The 20592-nt window shown below is 40.6% G+C and overlaps 3 protein-coding genes across 4 annotated transcripts in view; 2 read left to right on the forward strand and 1 right to left on the reverse strand.

Moving 5' to 3' along the window:
• nfkbib (nuclear factor of kappa light polypeptide gene enhancer in B-cells inhibitor, beta) overlaps positions 1 to 2489 on the forward strand; it is a 6436-nt gene extending 3947 nt beyond the window's left edge. Inside the window, exon 6 of the mRNA XM_058383592.1 lies at positions 51 to 2489. Within this exon, the coding sequence (XP_058239575.1) occupies positions 51 to 95 (45 nt within the window). The 3' untranslated portion in view covers positions 96 to 2489. The remainder of the gene's footprint in view (positions 1 to 50) is intronic.
• A 337-nt stretch (positions 2490 to 2826) lies between these two features.
• Positions 2827 to 7162, reverse strand: ftr84 (finTRIM family, member 84). The gene is made up of 9 exons (XM_058383591.1): positions 6495 to 7162; positions 5687 to 5782; positions 5346 to 5471; positions 5028 to 5135; positions 4616 to 4772; positions 4386 to 4439; positions 4224 to 4298; positions 3991 to 4127; positions 2827 to 3672 (listed from the first exon to the last, which is right to left on the reverse strand). The coding sequence occupies exons 1-9, from the start codon at positions 7047 to 7049 to the stop codon at positions 3265 to 3267; spliced, it is 1716 nt and encodes a 571-aa protein (XP_058239574.1). The 5' UTR covers positions 7050 to 7162; the 3' UTR covers positions 2827 to 3264.
• A 3101-nt stretch (positions 7163 to 10263) lies between these two features.
• Positions 10264 to 14907, forward strand: tppp2 (tubulin polymerization-promoting protein family member 2). Of its 2 annotated transcripts, none has more exons than XM_058383595.1 (4): positions 10264 to 10417; positions 12512 to 12706; positions 13832 to 13985; positions 14097 to 14905. In XM_058383595.1, the coding sequence occupies exons 2-4, from the start codon at positions 12516 to 12518 to the stop codon at positions 14289 to 14291; spliced, it is 540 nt and encodes a 179-aa protein (XP_058239578.1). In that variant the 5' UTR covers positions 10264 to 10417; positions 12512 to 12515; the 3' UTR covers positions 14292 to 14905. The 2 variants fall into 2 exon arrangements, with proteins under 2 accessions (XP_058239578.1, XP_058239579.1); XM_058383596.1 differs by having other exon boundaries at positions 10270 to 10417; positions 12515 to 12706; positions 14097 to 14907.
• The last annotated feature ends 5685 nt before the right edge of the window (positions 14908 to 20592 follow it).

The raw sequence follows: 20592 nt of genomic DNA on the forward strand, positions 1-20592 counted from the left end.
TATTTTTAGGAATTATATAATTCTAATCTCTCTCTCTCTCTCTAACACAGGAGGAGTTTGATGATGTCATCATCAATGGACAACGAGTGCTGTAGCTGTGGAGACACATGCGACTGTGTGTGTGTGTGTGTGTGTGTGTGAAATTAGCGGTACAGGTATGACCTCGCTATGCTGTACAGTTTAATGCTTCTATTTAGTTTTCGGAGCAGTAAAACGGCTGAAGCTCAGAGGCTCAGGACTGGCAGAGGAGCCGCTTCAGCGTTTCACTAACCCTGGGGATTGTACTGTACACTTTAGACTGCAGAAAAACAGCAGCACCTCTTTCTGACACGCTTTTTAAAAAATCTATCACACATCAGAGGCGTGTTTATTTTTTTTAAAGCTCAAGACGAAGCAGTGGCAGCTCCTAGCTTCTCTCTCTCTCTCTCTCTCTCTGTGTCTCTGTCTCTCTCAGATCTGTACATTTCCTGGTCCTGCACTTCAGCTCAATCACTCTGAGGTGGTGTGTGTTGTGGATCTCGCATGAGGAAGTGTACAGCATCATCTCCATCAGCATGCGCACCTCAAAAAGCAGAGTTTGGTTCAGGCACCGAAAAGAAATCCGAAAAACCAAAATTCAGAACATTTAATATTATTATTATTATTTTTGACTAATGATTCAACTAATTAATTACCATTGTCCTGTCGCGTAAAACATTAAAGCGTTAAATTAAACTACCAGTTACTTAATAAAAACGTTGTTACTGAGATTAGAAAACAATTCAAATGATTTAGAAATAAGTTTTGTAAATAATTTTTGTTTTAATAGTAAAATGAACTACTCTTTCCCACATTAAAAAAAATTAATTCGAATATATATAAATTAATTCACTTAGGTTATTATTTAATTTTTTTTTCTTTTTTTAAGAAGAAGAAAATATTTTTCAGCATTTTTCCTGTTAAAAGCTACAATGATTGGATGAAACATTCGACTGGATTTTGATCTACTTGGCACCCAACAATAAATAAAGCAAAAAAAAAAAGTCAAATGTATTGAATCGTTTTAAGTGGATCTCATGCTTTCGGGTTTTTTAGGTGGTGGGAAAAAAAATTAATAATAATTTTCTGAAAAATGGTCAGGAAAGTTAAACATCCAGCTGAAACTGCTTTAATCTCTTTATTCTCACTTCAGGCCACGCCTCCTGCCCGAGTCTGAGTCCGGCTTTGTGATGCAGCTATTTTATTTTTATTTTTTTAAACAGATAACAGTGGTGTGTGTGTGTGTGTGTTTGTTGTATAATCTCTCCAGCGGTGTTAGCTTGGTAGCTGCAGTAAAAAAAAAACAGACACTACATTTTGCCTGAGCTGTAATGAGGAATAAATGAAAAAATAAGCAACCATTACACAGATATTTACGTGGGATTTACTGTTTAGCTGATGAGTTGAACGTTGCCGGTCCGGTTGTAGGTCCGGAGTCGAGGTGGCTCGTCTTAAAGTTGTGCGATTACTACAGAACACGTAACAGCGTTTCTGCTTGAGCTTCACTCGTGTATAGATGATGCCTTACAATAAGTCAAACTAGAGAATATTCTAAGCAGTGGAATTTATATATGATGATATTTATAGTGTTTATGTCGCTGCTTCGATGGTTAGCACGTTTGATTTCTAACCTATTTTAATGTAGCTGTGGGGTTTTTTTTTGTTTGTTTCTTTGTTTTCTGGGGGTGAAGAAAATTAAAGGTAGCAAAATGTTAAACTGGTGAAAGTTGGCAATGAGAAATTTTTTCATCCAAACAAAAGTTTTCACAAATTCACAAGAACAAAAACCGTGCACCAATTTTCAGCAAACCCCTCCCATGACCCCAACAAAACAAACTCCGCCTCCTGAAGAAAACTTTTGACCTTAAATTTGTAAATTCTGAATTTCTGAAATTGCTCTGCTTATCACATAAATTGCATACAAAGGATGCATTTCGATTAAAAAGTATATAGCTTTTGGATTTTGTGTGAACAAAAAGAAAAAAGACGAGAAGTTTTTGATGAGAAATGCTCTGTCACGTGGAATTCTTATAAAAAAAAATTGTACGTCAAAATTTTGGCAAATGGCAAAACAAAACATGAAATTTTTCTTTTTTTCTTCTTTTTAATCGAGGTTGGAGACGATCTGCAGAAATGATCGCTATTAAGAATGAAAAATCAGGAAAAGAGAGATGTGTGTAAGAGTGAGGGATAGAATGGAGGAAGAAATATATATACGGACGGAAGCAGACAGGAACCTGGAAGTCGATTTGTACTGATACGATGAATGGAAAAAGCGCAGGATAAACAGATGATTGGATGACTGGTATCGGATGTTCTAATAATCTATTGACGACCTCTGAACTCAACCCTGGAATTGTTCTTTTTGCTTATGATTTATTTGTTCATGTGGTCTGCCTCATATGTTGGGTGATGGTTGAAGATTGTAATGTTTTAATTGAAAATAAACATGATGAGGGGGGAAAAAAGAACGAGTTTATCTTTCTTTCTTTCTTTTTTTTCTCTCTATCTGCCATGTTGTCATTGTCTGTTTGAACTGGATCATAAACCAGCATCAGGTTTTCCTGCGCCAGGATTAGCATGGCATCTGATTGCGAGTCAGGATTGCTCAACATACCTCAGCAGCATTCTCATCGGTACCTGGTTGTTATGATTAGCACGCTTTCATTTCCTGCTTTTAGTAATTTAATCTAAACAACTGTTCCAGGAAATGTTTGTTTGATAGGAATAATTAGGACATAATTAACACATAAGTGGTATGTGATATGACAAGTACGTTGATATTTCAAGTATGTTGTTTGTATGAATTGTTTTAATTGTAACAAATTGGGTCAAAATACAAAAAAAGCTAGAAACAGCATGTTTTATATATATATAAAAACATTAATCTGTTTATACACAGTGGAAACTACGTATTTAATACTTGAATACATTTTAAAGTAAGATTTTACACATTTATATACACTTTCAAAGTACAATTTTCTCCATACATTTTCCACCACTGCTTATGTGTCAGTTGTAATCTTATGTCACTCAACTGTCTAGTAAGCATGCTAGTCCATTACAATAGATAAATGGACCAAGAAATGATGTTCTAAAGTGTTCAGCTTTAGAGGAACCTGTAACCTTTATGAGAAAGGTTCAAAGTAGAACCCTGCTGGGCAGCTAAAAAGTCCTAAATATTCAAAGAACATCGACTTGTCCTAGCATCAGCAGGTTTAGTAACGTGTCAGCTCGATCTTCTCATCAGGAGTACAGCTGCGTGATCTTCTCTGGTGAGCACAGAGATACAGAAGCTCCAACTCCAAACCCGGCGTACAGTGGCTCGGAAAATTTGGCTAGGAACCTGTAGATGAGCTGCATGTTTTCTGAGACGGCATAGAAGGACACCGAATTACCAGCGTAATCTAGATACACACCAATGCGTGAGGCCCTGGCAGCTCTTGGAATGTCTTTATCTGTCCTGTTGTGCCAGGCCGAGTATCCAGAGTCGGAACAGAGGAGGCTCCAGGATCGGTCGTTGTAGCCAAGAAGGCTGTGCGAGTTCTTGCCTTTGCGGCTGATGCTTTTGTAGGTGACACCAACGGAGAACTCGCCGCTCCACTCCACCTCCCAGTAATGACGGAAACCACACAGGGGCTCAGCACACAAGACCTGGGACAAAGCGGACATGTTCCAGAGTCACAAAATTATTTTTCAGTATTTTCAAAGTATTGATAGTTAACTTCCTATTGTGCAACTACAATATGGAGAAAGAAAACTAGCCCTGTAGTTCAAGATGGCCACCTGAAAATGATTCTGGTATTTATCTACACTGTCAAGTTTAATCATGTTCATAGAAGACAATTTTACCAGAATTTCCACTTTCCAAGTGTAAAGACCACCAACACCATCAAACCACCAACCACAATCGAGTACATACAGAAAAAAGGAAAATAACATGTAGTTATCGCTAAAAACCACAAGAAATACCTGGCAAAAACCATCAAAGCGTTCTGGATGCTCTGGGTAAAACTGGACCATGCGTTTCCGAATGACCCTGCGGTTCCCGTCGGACAGGACCAACTCCTTATAAGCAGTATTGGGGTCAAAGGTAAGTCTCACTGTATCTGTCAACCAAGAGAATGTTCCAGAGATCCATGAGTATTTATTGATACAAGTTCTAAAACCAGGTCCTCATAAATTGTCACATCATCACAACTTACATCTGAGGAAGTCTGCTCGAGTTTTGGGCTCTTGAAGATCAGTTTTTGTTGGTGCAGAGGAAACACTATCTAATCCTTCTCAAAAGAAGATTGGTAGTATACAGTTTGTAAGACTTAGGTAAGAGAATGCTTAAAAATAAAGGGACATTGGTGTCACCTTACCTTTAAACCGACTGCCAGTTCTGGGGATTAACACATAGACCGGGATGTCACTCACTATTATTGGGGGATAAAAACATCAGTTTGGATCACAGGCCATGAATTCTTGCTAATGCTAGGTCACTTTAACCAGAGTTTCCCAAATCAGTCCTATGGGAATGCTATATATTTTTGTTGTCAAAACCCTGACATAAACCATTTGTTAGTGGATTGTATGATAAACCATCTGTCACCTTTTTTGGACAAGTTGTCCATTTCTTTTTTGCATATGTCATCCAGGTGTTCCTTCATGTCAGTCACCGTTTTGGTAACCTCACCAAAGGAGAAATCTTGGTTGATCAGGACTTTGGGTACCATTGGTTCTGGGGCAATACACAGCACCGGGAAATTCTGCAAAAGTGTTGATCACCAATAGTGAGTTTTGTATAACTCAATGCTAATCAGTGTCTAAGTCTTAATCCAGTGACAGTTAGTTATTACCAATTGCTACCATGTGCAGTTAATGCTAGAACCATAAATCTGAGCAGCCAGGGTTTATATAAAACCATCTTTAGTAGCAGTAACCAAGTGTCCTATTGCTAAAGCGAGGTGATTTTAGTCTTCCTTTAATCATTTCTGTGGTGGTGTTGGAACACAGTGGTGTACCTGTAGAAAATATATGTTGTCTTCAGTGTCAAGTATATGCCGTAACTCTGCGTCTCGCCGCTGCAGCTCCATGATCTCCTGCTCCAGCCGCTCCACATAGCTATCAGCCTGCCGATATGTTCAGACTTCATTTATACATTTAGACTGCTATACATAACTGTCAGTCAGGCAGTTTAATAAGACTGTCAGTCTCCATGGAAAGGATTTCAAAAGGTCTGTTCAATCAATCAAGACTGCAATAATAATTAGGAGTCGGACAAATAGTAACAGAACAAAAGTAACAACAGAGCTGGGAAGGTCAACTGTTGGATGACTTGCCTGTGCCATGGCAGCATGCAGGTTAGCTTGAATGAGCTGACAAATCTCAGCATGCCAGCGCTCCACAGACTGCAGCATCTCGCTGAAGATCTTATCGCTGGCCTCTTGTGCACGGTGAGCATTACCCTGTAGCCAGAAAGCAGCAGAAATCAGTTCTTTACTGGTCCTTCCCCAGGACACAGAACACATGTTTGTTGCTTATTACTGGAGAATATTCTATTAGTACTAGTCCTGGAATCTTATGCTTTTGGTAGCATTAGACACAAAGTGTCCAAACAATGCTTGTCTACCAACAGATGGCAGCAATGGATAAATCAGTACTCAAAAGTCTCTGGTCTCACCTTGAGAACATCCACATTGTGTCGGAGGTCCTGGAGTTCCTTCATGCGCTCCTGGATAACATGCTGGACTTCGGACTGGGTCACCACCAGCATTTTCTGAAGAACATTTGAACCTGTGAGAATGAACTTTGTTCGACTAAAGGATACTGATTTCATTCATTCAATCATCTTCAGTAAGCTCTTTATCTTGCTTAGGTTTATAGTGGATCTGAAGCCTATCGCAGAATCTCTGGCACATTCTGGGAATACACCCTGGATGGGATGCCAGTCCATCAGAGGAGACCCTGTCCACACACTCATTCACACCAAGGGCAATTTACTATACATGGAAGGAAACCTATGTGGACCCTGGGAAAATATTCAAACAACCACACAGACACTAACTCGGAGCAAAACAGGGACTATAGAGCAGTCAGGCAATGAAGCGCTTACTTTAAGCTGTACAGTAACCAACTTGTAAATGTAAATAAGTGTTACACCATTTCCATTTTTTCTAGTTAGTTATACTGGGCAAATTAAATGAGTTGCCACACTGCTTCAAGAACATTTTTCATTCTTCAGATCAACATAACCCAAAAATCTACATAATTTGCAGACTGCAGAACCTCTAAAATGTCTACCTTACTCAAATGTAGACAACATGACATTTAGCCACTGAACAATACCAGCCTTTTTTTTTTTACACATTTATTTCACATAATCTTAGCATGAACCTCGCATAAAGTTCTTGCAACTTACTTCCATCCAGAAAGTTTTGGTTAAACTATATCAGAAAGTCAGAGCTGTGGTTTTTATAAAGTTGTCTTACTTGCTTGTCGGCACGTTCGTCCTCGGCACTAACCGTGTTGTGGCCACGGTGCTCCCTCACCGTGCAGAGAACACAGATACACATCTGATCCGATTTGCAGAACAGCTCCAGGCTCTTCTCATGCTGTGGGCAGATCTTACGATCTAGGTGCCCCGTCTCATCGACCAGTTTGTGCCGCTTGAATGTGGCTGACTCATAATGAGGCTTGATATGCGTCTCACAGTAGTACGCCAGGCATACCAGGCAGGACTTGACTGCCCGGTTCCTTCGGCCTGTGCAGAAATCACACAACGAGTCCCTCTTGAGGTCCGGAAATGGTGTTAACGTTGTTAAGGGTGACTGGTCTTCACGAGAACTAACACTGGGCACGTTGCGGCGCAGGACAGGTCGAGGAGTGAAAGTTGCCCTACACTCTGGGCAATTATAGATGCCTAGGTGGTCCAATTGGTCCCAGTAGATCTTGATACATTCCAGGCAAAATGTATCTCCACAAGGGATGGTGATGGGGTCCCGCAGCACATCAGCACACAGACAACACATGTAGGAGTCTGCCATGGTTTACAGGAACCAGTGTAAGAAAAGGAAAAGAAAGGAAGGAACAAGAAGGGTGTTGATTGTGAGACTTGAAGATCAGTGCCTGTATTTATAGAGTAGAGCTTGGGTTGCTAAGCCAAACACAAATTCTGGAGTTAAATGTAAGACCTTGCTTGTATGTCAACAGAGATAGTCGCTTGATAACCATGTTTATGCTGAGAGAGGTAATCATGGATCACATGTCCAAGACATTGCAAGATACCAGCATGGAAACCATCAAAAGATGAAATGGGATGAAGCGAAACACACATATTTTTTATGAAGCGAAGAAACCTTAACTATACAAAGCACCCCTTGAAAACCTATTTGGTTAGCTAAATAAATTACCCATAAGATACAGGCTCCTTATTGGTATAGATGCTTGTACACATTTCCTGCACACATTCCCACAAATCCTCGATCAGTGTTTCTCTGCTCGAGTTTCATTCAGTTTGCGGTGGACAGGACTAGCAGAGTGTCAACAACAAACACGTTTATGCAGGTAGGCATGGGCATAACATGAAGACAGTGAGTATGTTGGTCAAGGTCATTGGTTTGCTAGTTTTGTACACATGCAAGTTAGGGCCACTAACAAGCTTGATGCTCATCTTGCAAACAGATCATCAGGTGCTTGATGGAGAAAAAGGGAAGAACCTTGATGAACACTTTTATCTATAAGCAAAAAGGTCTGAACATTGTTTAATGAAACTGCACAGGTGTCTTCTCAAGGTCAATTTTTTAACATGATCTGAGACAAAATCTGTAACAAGACCCTGGACGCTGCTACCCTGTGAGGCAGCAACACTATGGCACTATTCAGCTGTAAAATGCCCATGCAATTTATATCTTAAATTCTATATAAACTATACTTTTACATTAGGATACAGACAAACATGGCCAAAAAGTTTCACTACTGAAGATTTCCCTCTCTATTGGGTTTGAGTGCACTCTGAATGGAGGTAAGGTAGTAGGCAGTGCTTATAATGGCCACAAGAGGGTATTATGTGGGTTCTGGACTCATGTGGTTCTGGATGTTTAAAGATCATGTTTCATGTTGGCTCTCTTGCAGAAATAGTTTGCACGAACAACTACTATGGATTGGTCAATACAGAGGCCACACTCAGAAGAAGACATGCTTCTTAGTAATAGAAAAAAATTCACATGGTTGAGATGGAAAGGACTTTTCGTTTCAGCTCTGCCCCATTAAATCAATGCCCCCAAAAAGACCTTATGTGTTTAGTTTATTAACTGTACATGAAGCATGAAGGTAGCGAAGTAGTAAGTGTAGAATTTTCCTTTGCAACATCAGACTGTATAAAATTTGTTGTTGCTTTTACATACCATTACTTTCAACAGGACCTTTTTTCCAGGTCACCGTGCAGATGAATTGTGAGGAATTTCTCTCAGTAACATTGCAACTGAAACCCAGAGAGGGAAATGAAGTGAAAGTAGTCATATGGTTTTCAGCAGATCTCATGTTACTATGACACACTAAGTCTACAAATGCCTTCTCTCCTGCTTATAGCCAGTAAAAACTGACATTAACCACTACTCCAACCCTTACCCCAAGGCAATATCCAGTACAGGTAGTAGAGCAGGTAGTGTCATGTGGGTTTCCTCCAGGTTGCTCCCAACATGTCAGTATGTGGATTGGCTACGCTGAATTGTCTCTTGGCGTAAATGAGTGTGAGTTTGTGTGTGCATGGCGCCCATTAAGGGTGTATTCCTACCCCACACCAATTGCTTCTGGGATTTGCTCCAGATCCACCATGTCCCTGAGCAGGACAGAATGCTTTTTCACTTCATTTCCCTCCCTGGTTTCAGTTTGAACCTCTGCTCTGCCTCTTGCAAACTTACTGGGGCAAATCATTGTTGCCAGATGATGTGGAGTAAAATTATTCCCAATCTGTTCCCAATTCATTTTTTGAGGCGACAAAGAAAGAGCGAGGTTGTAAAACTTTGAAAAACTGAAATCATGTGGTAGCTTGGTAAATTTGTGGGATGAGGTTCTGTAGAATGAAGCGGAACCTTTATGGTCGAAGTGTTCCTCTGGTTTTAATATGTGTATACTGTATATTTTTCAAGCCAAGCCTCATTTTATTGGTATAGCGGTTAGCACATTTGTCCTGCATGTTCAGGGCTTGAGAGTTGATTCCTACCTCTGCCATGTGTGGGCGGGGTCTGCATGTTCTCCTCATGCTTTAGGGGTTTCCTCAGGGTTCTTTAGTTTTCTCCCCCAGTCCAAAGTCATATGCTGTAGGTTTGTGACCTGTAATGAGTTTGCGACTCCATCCAGGCTGTCCCCAAGTCCCCAGGAAAAGACTCCAGGTTCCCTACAATCCTTTGTTGGATAGGCTCTACAAAAAACGTATTGAATTCCATCCATATATGAAACAGTCACAGTTGAGTAGAAGGAGTGATCTGACTTGTTGATTTGACTTGTTGATTTGACTTGTTGATGCGGAACCTTTTTAAGCACTTATGGTAAATATTCCTGCCTAGAACTAGTTAGGTTGTTTTAGATTTCTCATTTAACCAGCAAGCAGACCAGATTGTCTTTGTCGAAGGAAAGAAGGAGGCAACGATACACATCCTGGTGCCATCTGAGTTTCCATTTGAGTTTGGAAGGAACAGTTAGCATGTATTAGGGGTTTTCCAAGTTACGTTAATGAATAAGCAAATTTTCTGTTATGTGATAACCAGCAGAAATCCTCCTCTCCACCCTTTTTTATTGAGTTCCATTTTCATGGATTGTGAATTTGCAGGCTGTCAGAACCCTTTAAGATTTGCTGAGCACTGAAAAATAACACACAAAAAGAATTAAAGCTCTCTAATTTTGAAACTTTGATCTTGTAATAGATTTTGTTCTAGCCTCCTCTCTCTCTCTCTCTCTCTCTCTCTGTGTATGTAAGTGTGTGCAGTGCCAGTTTTAATGTCTGACTAGGGCGTGGCAGCAGAGAGAAAGATGGAGAGAGAATGAGACAAGCAAACACAAAGCTTCGACAGGAAGAGCAAGAAGACGTAAGACGATATTGAGAAGAAAATCCAGACCATGAACACAAACAGACTGATGAAGACACACACAGTGGAAGAGAGCGATTGAGAGAGAGACAAAAAGAGGAGTGATACAGTGACCATGATGTCATGCTTTGTGCTGGGCTGCGCCTTCTCCCCTCCTCCTCCTGATTCTCTGGGTTACGTCACACACACAGTCTCACACACACGGGATGGATACATACACGGAGATCAGGGGAAGGAGGGAGGGGAAATACACACACACACACACACACACAGCATCCGTGTGCAAGCATCACAGTATAAGGATTAAGAGCATCCCACATCATTCACAGGTAGGCCATCTTATTTATTACACACACACACACACACACAAACACACACAGTGGCAAACGACAAAACAAATGCTATGGACGATTGAAAACTCAGGACGAGGGATGGATCCCAGTTGTGGTCCATCAGCCAAAACATGTTTGCTGCCTGATGTAGCTTTAATCACAAGCCGCGAAACGCTGCTAAGAAGCGACGGAAATCTTTCACCTGACATCTTTTCTGAAAACGTGACAAGAGCTGGATTGAATCGAATCAATCATTTGTTCAGGAACAAAACACAAAAATGAATCAATGAGTAAATCAACCACAGCAGTTTTAGGTTCGGTTAAAAAAAGACGTCGCTTCGAGGAGAAAACACAGAAATCATCTTTAAATTTATTAAATTTCAGCTTAAATTGACGTCTGATTTTACCAAAACACTGACACTCCTTCTGCAAAACGGAAAAAAAACCTTCTTACAGAAAACTCCAGTCAATGAGCTGATACTAGAGAAACGATAGCATATATAAACGAAAGCACTAATATGACCCTGCGATCCTCAGTTAGAACTACTGAGCCACTGGTAGAGAAAATGAATGAATATCTTCTGACCAATCAGAATGGAGAATTTAACAGCGTTGTGTTTGAGCAATGAGCAATAATAGAGTCACATGCAGAGACATTACGAGTGAATGAGTCATTATGGGTGAAAGCGCAATAAAATTTACGTCCCGGGGCAAAGAAATACCAATCGTTTCAGTTGATTCTGGTCGTCATGGTAACATGAAGTCATGTGGTATTGAGGTTTCGTGTAGTTTTATAGGTAGGACTAATTCAGGATGTGCTTAAAAGCAGATAAAACATCTCCTATTATGTGCTAGCAGGATTAGCCGGAGCGAAGGTAAAGACGTCTATCTTACAAAACAAAGAAAGTGGAAAATCTGTGGATTTGATTTGATCCTGGATTGTTCGGTGACAAAAAGCTAACAACTTTAATCTAAACTTTCTTCCTTTATTTAGCAGCATCAGATAATTGTGACACTGATTATTTATAAAAAAACAAACAAACAAAAAAACGCTTACTGCTCAACTTAAAATACGTTAAATATGGATTAAATGGAATGAATTGAACATCCAGTGAAAATGAGAGTCGCCTTTCCCTCAGTAATATTTAGATATTCCTATTTGTCTGTTTAAATATAGTCTCTGCTGTAGCCTCTAAGTAGTACAGATTGGTGTGTGTGTGTGAGGAAGTCATAAAGCTCCATTTTTTTAATTAAAATGCTTTTAGCGTGAATGCGGATAGTAAACGCATCTAATAGCTAGTTAACTTCATTAGCAGTAGTTTATAGGCTCACAAGGAATTTACATTTGCTGGAGTTTTACAGTGCTGTGTCTTCGCTTCTCGTTTAGGAGAAAACTCTTTTGGTGTGCTTAATGCACCATTAGCTCAGACCTCGCGAGTTCGGTTAGCAAAACTGATGCTAAACGGATTCACTATGTAATTCGGTGTCTTTTCTGTCTATTTACTGTCCAGTGTCACCCAGTTGAGGATGAGGTTCCCTGCTGAGCCTGGTTCCTCTCAAGGTTTCTTCCTCATATCATTGCAAGGAGTTTTTCCTAGCCACCATCGCCTCAGGCTTGCTTGTTAGGGATAAATTTTAGGGATAAATAGTAACTTAACTATAAACTTTATAATTTTTCTGTTTCTGTAATTCTGTAAAGCTTTGAGAAGATGCCCATTATTAAGAGCAATATACAAATAAAAATAATTGAAATTGATTTGAATATGTACAAGGCACACTTCATGTCTTCACTCAGAAATCTTAAGTTAGCAGAAATCTTTAGTAGTTAGCAGTCCATGCTAAGTCTAAATTTATTGTGTCATTTTAGTCACAGCAAGTTTTTGTGACTGAAATGTTCATATTCTCAATACTTTTGTGTCATTTCTCCTGTCACATTTAAAGTTTAATTGAAACGTGCTAGCTAGTTCATACTTTCCCCTCAGGAATTGTACCAGTTATCTTAATTTTATCAATTATTTATTGACATGCAGGTATAGACCAGTTAAACTCCTTCGTTTTCGATTCTTAATGCTTCCTTCACCTGTTTTCCAGCAGCATGGCGGAAGGTTCTGTGTCTTTGGCTGAGATTGAAACAGCTTTTAAGAAGTTTGCAGTGCATGGAGACACCAAGGCCACGGGGAAGGAGATGAGCGGGAAGAACTTTGCCAAGCTATGCAAGGACTGCAAGGTGATTGACGGGAAGGGCGTCACCACCACTGACGTGGACATCGTCTTCAGCAAAGTCAAGTGTGTAAATGCTGATGATATGCTGATATATAGCTATATTTAGCAAGAGAATAATCCTAGAACACTTTGTTCAAAGTTTTGGCAACAACTCTAGCACTATAGCTTCTGTTGTTAGCCAGAGACACGTTGGCTAACAGATTTAGGAAGGTAATGTTCTCCTGAAGTATGTTTAGCTTTCTTATGACACTTCCCATTCCAAATTGGTAGATTTACATTTACATATCTGGCATTGGGCAGATGCCCTTATCCAGAGCGACTTACAATTTATACTGAGCAATTGAGTGTTAAAGGCCTTGTTCAGGGGCCCAACAGTGACAGTTTGGTGGACCTGAGATTTGAACACACAACCTTCCAATCAGTATTCCAACACCTTAAGCACTAAGCTACTACATCCCTTATTACACCTCACAGGTTACAGCTACTTTTACATTTCTGGCATTTAACAGCTGCCCTCATCCAGAGAAACTTAAAATTGATCATTTAATACAACTGAGGGTTAACGGCCTTGTTTACAGTGCCAGCTTGGTGGACCTGGGATTGAAACTGGGATACAATTTATACTGAGCAACTGAGGTTTAAGGGCCTTGCTCAGGGTGGACCTGGAAGGATCTCTTGTTGGACCTGGGATTTGAACTCGCAACTTTCCAATCAGTAGTCCATCCACTAAGCTACCATATCCCTTTTTACAGCCGGTAGCATTACCACCTCACAGATTACAGCTACATTTGTATTTCTGACATTTGGCAGACATTCTTATCCAGAGCAACTTACAATTTATCTCATTTTATACAACTGAGCAATTAAGGGTTAAGGGCCTTGTTCAGGGGTGCAGCAGTGGCAGCTTGTTGGACCTGGAATTTGAACTCACAACATTTATATTTAGTATTTGGTAGATGCCCTTATCCAGAGCGACTTACATTTTATCCCATTTTTATACAACTGAGCAATTGGTGGACCTGGGATCACACTCACTCACAACTCACAACCTTCCTATAGTAGTCCAACACCTTAACCACTAAGCTACCCCATCCATTAGATGTCATTTAGTGAGTGGGAATGGGAAAGAAGTAAACTGGAAGTTTAGAATGGAAATAAAATTCAAATATCTGTGTGTGTCTGTTTTAGAGCCAAGTCAGCACGTGTGATTACCTTCGAGCAGTTTACCCAGGCTCTGACAGAGCTGGCTCCAAAGCGCTTTAAAGGGAAGAGCCAGGAAGAGGCCCAGCAGCTCCTTTACGGCCTCATCGCCGGCAAAGAGCCCGCTAACCTAGGCGTCACAGTGAGGATCTGACAACCGTGACCACGTTTCTTTCTTTAATCAACCCACGTATGTATGTACATATACTAACACAACAGTCCGTACCATCTCTTTTTCCCTCTGTGTGTTTAGAAAGTGGCGAAGGCGGGAGCCGTGGACCGTTTGACAGACAGCACTAAATTCACCGGATCTCATAAGGAACGCTTTGACGAGACGGGAAAAGGGAAAGGCAAAGCAGGAAGAGAGGATATTCCCGATTCCAGCGGCTATGTGAGTGCATACAAAGGCCAGGGCACTTATGAGAGCAAAGTGAAAGAAGGCGAATGAGAGGACGAGGAGGACGGCGCCGGTTCTGATCCTGCTGCATGTATTATTGTGTATTAATGATGCTGTATATCTGCTTCATACGTATTTGGACAAGCTAAACCGAACTAACCTCAACATCCATGACCCTTCCCAGGAAGTTCCTGCATTTTTCCTGCTCTGTACTAACAGCCTTCTCGCTCACATTCCAGCAGTGTCTCGTCCAACAAATGCTGTTTCTTTCGCTTTCCTAATATTAGTGCCTTGTCGCTTTGGTCCACTGTGAGAAGTTCTGTAGCTTTCAGCCTCTCTTAAGACCAATGCTATTTATTTGACTAATAATCTGTAATAATCTGTAACCACATAGAAAGTTAAGACAAAGTGATCTGAGTGCTAGAAGGTTAGATGAATAATGGTGAACTAAGTTCAGTGCAAAGCTTCACCCTGATATCTCACTTACTGTAAAGAGAAAGTAAATGTTCTCTGCTGGCTAGATTTCTGCACTTGGATCAGCTTTCTGTTTTTCACTTTCTGTCTGTATCTGTTACATAATGTTGAATATTCCCAAATAAAATATATCCTCAGATTAAAAGAATGTTCTGTTTTTAGGTTTCAGAACAACACACTGTGACCAGTATACACTCAGTAAAGAGGAACAAGATTTCATCTAAAACTGTGTCCAGGAAATCCTCATTTCTCATGTCAGTGAAATGCCACATTTTTGTGTGTTTGTTTGAAATTTTGTGTAATAGAAATGACTTTTGTTCGATTGAGAAGCTTTGGTCATGTGGGATGTTCATGAGCAGTGGAAGTTTTGGAGCTTGGGAATCTCCTGGCACTTGATTGCACTTAGTTTTGGATGTTGCGAATTCTGGATTTCGAGTTTCTTAGGGTTACTGGAGTTATCTTTGTATCTTTGATTATGTTGGTTTGGATCTTTAATCATGTCTGGATCAGTAAACAGTATTGTTATTGTGGATCTGGGTTATGTAAAGATCTTGGATAATGTAATGTCTGGGTCTTTGCTCCATATTTGTATAAGTCTTGGATCATGGGGGTTTAGGGTGTTTACTTTTCTGGGGTCTTGATCTTAGATTCTGTAGGGTCTGGATTTTGGATATTCTGTGATCTGGATCTGGGACTCTATAGAGTTTGGATGTTGGATCTTTTGGGGCCTGGATCTTGGACTGTGTAAAGTCTGGTTGTTGGATATTCTGTGGTCTAGATCTTGAATTCTGTGGGGTCTAGATTTTGGATATTCTGGGGTCTTTTTCTTGGATTTTGTTGGGTCTGGATTTTGGATATTCTGGGGTCTTGATCTTGGATTTTGTGGGGTCTGGATTTTGGATATTCTGGGGTCTTGATCTTGGATTTTGTGGGGTCTGGATTTTGGATATTCTGGGGTCTTGATCTTGGATTTTGTGGGGTCTGGATTTTGGATATTCTGTGATCTGGATCTTGGACTCTATAGAGTTTGGATTTTGAATCTTTTGGGGCCTGGAACTTGGACTCTGTAAGGTCTGGTTTTTAGATCTTTTGGGGCCTGGATTTTGGACTCTGCAAAGTCTGGTTGTTGGATATTCTGGGGTCTAGATCTTGGATTCTGTGGGGTCTGGATTTTGGATCTTCTGTGGTCTGGATCCTGGACACTGTGGGGTCTGGATTTTGGATCTTCTGGGTTCTGAATTTTGCAAGGATTTGGCACTGTATCTTCTAAAGTCTGGTCTGGTTAAGTAAAAGTTTGGGAATTTATCAAGTCTTTATCTTAAATCATGTGGCTTTTATTTTTCAGGGATATGTCTGAAGTGGCTCCTGGAGTATATACATATACAGGATTTGAGTCTAAATTTTCCTATAATTTTAACTTTCTTTTTCAGTCTGTCTGGTTGATTGTCTGGAACTGGTTCTAGGATCTTGTGGGTTCTTGGATCTTCTTTGGTTCTTTGTTTTTGGTTCCTACTGAATGTAGAGTTTTTCTGTATCAGTGGATTTTTTTCTTTAACCACAACATTCTTTTGGGTTTATGTTCTTCGATCTATTTTTGAGCATCTTACACAATGTTTGACTTCAGTTCACTTAGATTTGATTTTCCACTCAATTCTCATTGATTCTGTGCTCAGTGTGTGTGTGTGTGTGTGTGTATGTGTGTGTGTATATTCTGCATGCCTGGTTTGCTGTTTGTATCTTTCTTGTTTTCTCTTGGTCTGGTTAAAACCATGTTCTTTTTTTTTGGATTTAACAAACATACGACTTCATTCAACTTCAGTGTTCTATTTATTTTCGCTCTGAAATAAATTCATGATTAAGCTTTTTAAGGTTTCCCCATGGAAATATCTATTTTGGAACAGCTGAAGAGTGTCCTCGTGGAAAGGAACATCCAGTTCCAGTAAAAAACACTGTTTTTTTTTTACTCTGTGGGAAATGTGTGGGATTATTTGGTTGTGCAGGTATAACACTACTGTTCCTAACAGATGCATATCACATTTTTTCTAGTGCTGATCCCATCAGGTAAAAAAAAAAAAAAAATACTAGTGTCTTGGCATGGTTTCGGTGAAGATGATATCACCAGAATAATCTGGGAAGTGTATTTCATTTTTGTCACTAAGAACACAGAAACACTTGGCTTAGAGTATAAACCCGTATTTGCGTCCTCACGCTCCAAAACACACAGAAAGGTATAAAATAAACAGGCAGAAGATCCCTTAGAGATTATATGAGCTTATGCGCTATTACAAACATTGGCTAGGTGTCTTTTTATATGTAAGTGTGTGTGTGTGTGTGTGTGTGTGTGTGAGCTGAGGCAGTATGAACTCCACCCATGGGTAACGTTTATGGCTAAACGTTTTCACGTCTTATCGAACAGTAATAATCAAACTCACATTAATTACTGACAGCAAATAAGTGATGATGGATGGACGGCCATCAAAAACTAAAATTCATCCTGTTTAAATATTTAACAAAGCCGCAATGTTTCTAGGTCTTTCTTTTTGTCTTCTGAGGCCTGTCTGTCATTCTGTCTCTCTCTCTCTCTCTCTCTGTCTGTCTATCTGCCTGTCAGTCTGTCTGTCTGTCTCTCTCTCTCTGTCTTTTTGTCTGTCTTTCTCTGTCTGACTGTCTCTCTCTCTCTCTCTCTCTCTCTCTCTCATTCTCTCTCTCTGTCTGTCTCTCTGTCTCTGTCTGCCTGTCAGTCTGTCTGTCTGTTTCTCTCTCTCTCTGTCTGTTTGTCTGTCTTTCTCTGTCTGTCTGCCTGTCTGTCGGTCTCCATCTTTGTTTGTCTTTTTCCCTTTCTCTCGGTGTCTCTCTGTCTGTCTGTCACTGTCTGCCTATCTGTCTGTCTGTCTCTCTCTCTCTCTCTCTCTTTAACACACACACCCCATTTGAATGATGCATACTTAGGGGCAGTGGTAGCTCTAGTGGTTATGGCACAGGGTTGTTGATCAGAAGGTCAGTATTCAAGGTCAGAGTTCACTAACAAGTTGCCACTGTTGGGCAACTGAGCAAGGCCCTAACCCTCTCTGCTCCAGAGGTGTTGCATCATAACTGCCCCTGCGCTCTGACCCCAACTTCCCCAGCCGGGATATGCGAAGAAAAGAATTCCACTGTGCTGTAATGTATTTGTGGTAATAATAAAGGCTTCTTGTTCTTCTTTTTTTAAAGTGAAAACTCGTCCAGAGATCCCCAACTCGTGCGAATCGCCCATGACGTGTTTGATGTCAGAAATCTTTACATTTTCAACACAGCAGTCTGCGCTAAGATGAAATGAGATTGAATTTTCAAAATAGAAGTCAAACTTTAGGCCATGCCCCCTAGAAGATGTTGCTATGACGATTAATTAGCTTTCTATCTAACAGCATGTCCTACAGAATCAGAACCGGTGTGTAAACGAGTGCGCTCTCAGCCGATTGAGCCGACCGGAGGAGGATTTCGACTCTTCTGGCTTGACAGGAGACATGTCCTGGCTGATTTGAGGAACATTGTGTAAACAGAGCTTTCTGGCAGAAGCGCAGCTTTAAAGTGCGGATGTTCGGAGGCAAGCAGCCAGCTGGAGCAGAACGTCACCGGTTATGTCTTCAAACATTTTCCAGCAGTTCAGAGCTTTTACTTATTTATAGGAAGAGATTCACAGACGTCTCTCTCTCTCTCTCTCTCTCTCTCTCTCTTTCTTTCTCTCTCTCTCTCTCTCTCTCTCTCTCTATAACCCTCTTTTTGTCTTTCTGTCCCTCTGCTTGTCTGTCTCTCTGCCTGTCTGTCTCTATGTCTGCTCTCTCTGTCTCTCTATTTTCTATTTCTTTGTCTGTCTGTCTCTCTGTCTGTCTGTCTCTCTTGCTCTCTGTCTGTCTCTCTTGCTCTCTGTCTGTCTGTCTCTCTTGATACCTCTCTCTCTCTTTGTCTGTCTGTCTCTCTCTTCATCTGTCTCTCTGCCTGTCTGTCTCTCTCTCTCTCTGCCTGTCTCTATCTGTCTCTCTCACTGTCTCTCTATCACTTTGCCTGTCTGTCTATCTATCTCTCTGTCTGTCTGTCTGTCTCTCTACCTCTACCTCTCTGTCTCTTTCAGACCCCCCCACCTCTCTGTCTTTCTCTCTCTGTGTGTGTATCTCTCTCTCTCTCTCTCTCTCTCTCACACAGCAGACAGAGACATTGAGAAAACACAGACGTTTCTGTTTAAGGCAGTTAGATTAGCGAGGTTTATGCTAATCTAAGTGTGATTTTAGTGCAAGCAGTTTACCAAGAAATCTGAGGAAAATATTGATGTTCTTACTGGTTTTGTTTTGTTTCCCAGCATGTTTATGCTACATTTCCATTACTTCCAGCTTGTATTTGTTCCTTTTCCTCAATATGGCTGAATCTGTACAAGTTTAATTATCATTCTTTGTTGCAAGATTTCTTTTTGGATATTTTACCTGAGGTAAAAATAAAAATGTTGTCTCGACATTGTCCAGTTTAGTCACTAGGAAGCTTTATATGGGTCATTTCCTAAATGTTGATATTTTTAAAGGTTATTCTTCAAATGTTTATCCTATGTTTCCACATTCCTCCTCGCTCTGTGAATACACTGAACTTTGCTTAGCAATCCTACGCTAGCTGAAAACTAGCTACAATCACTTGCAGGTCAAAGACGTCAGAGAATAGTTAAAGGCTGAATAACTATAATGGGTTTGATGATGATGACGGTGAGGACATGTTAAGAGCTCACAGTGCTGTGTGACTCAGTTATAGTCTGTTACTCTGTGTGTGTGTGTGTGTGTGTGTGTGTGAGACAATAACGCAATCAGTTTGTGTAGCTAGTTAATGACATCATGCTGCGTGTTAGGACGAGACCCGAAGACATCTGTTGTCGGATGGGAGTGGTGTGTGTGTGTGTGTGTGATAGTGAGCAATCACATCTGTTTATAGCTTTTTGTAACATTCTGCGTCATTCGCTTTCTAATTATCTGTCTGTGACCTGTGATCTATCTATCTATCTATCTATCTATCTATCTATCTATCTATCTATCTATCTATCTATCTATCTATCTATCTATCTATCTATCTATCTCCATTTCTCTCCTTCTGAGTCTCTCTGCCTGTGTCTCTCTACCCTTCTGTTCGATTCTCCACTCTACCATTATGTCTTAATGTTCTATATCATTCAGTTAGACCCCCCCCCCTCCATCTCTCCCTCCTGTCTCCTCTGTCTATCTATCTGCCTGTCTGTCTCTCTTTCGTTGTCTGTCTGTCCCTCACTCTGTCAGTCTCTCTTTCTTTGTCTCTCTCTCTCTCTCTCTCTCTCTCTCTCCTGTCTCTAATGTCTATCTATCTATCTGTCTGTCTATCTTTCTGCCTGTCTATCTCTCTTTCTTTGTCTGTCTGTCTGTCCCTCTCTCTGACTGTCTCTCTTTCTTTGTCTCTCTCTCTCTCTCTCCTGTCTCTAATGTCTATCTATCTATCTGTCTGTCTATCTTTCTGCCTGTCTATCTCTCTTTCTTTGTCTGTCTGTCTGTCCCTCACTCTGTCAGTCTCTCTTTCTTTGTCTCTCTCTCTCTCTCTCTCTCTCTCCTGTCTCTAATGTCTATCTATCTATCTGTCTGTCTATCTTTCTGCCTGTCTATCTCTCTTTCTTTGTCTGTCTGTCTGTCCCTCTCTCTGACTGTCTCTCTTTCTTTGTCTCTCTCTCTCCCTCCTGTCTCCTCTGTCTGTAATATTTTAATCTTAATTAAAAAAAAACAAACAAACAGTGTGTGAATTATTAAGGATGATGAAGCCTGTTGTTCCTGCTGTAAATTCCTCTCCTCCTCGTTCCTCCTCCGCTTGGTCAGGGAGTGGTCACTTTGTGTGATGTAGGTGT

Source organism: Hemibagrus wyckioides, linkage group LG28 (assembly GCF_019097595.1).
Source record: "Hemibagrus wyckioides isolate EC202008001 linkage group LG28, SWU_Hwy_1.0, whole genome shotgun sequence".
NCBI classification, from domain to species: domain Eukaryota; kingdom Metazoa; phylum Chordata; class Actinopteri; order Siluriformes; family Bagridae; genus Hemibagrus; species Hemibagrus wyckioides.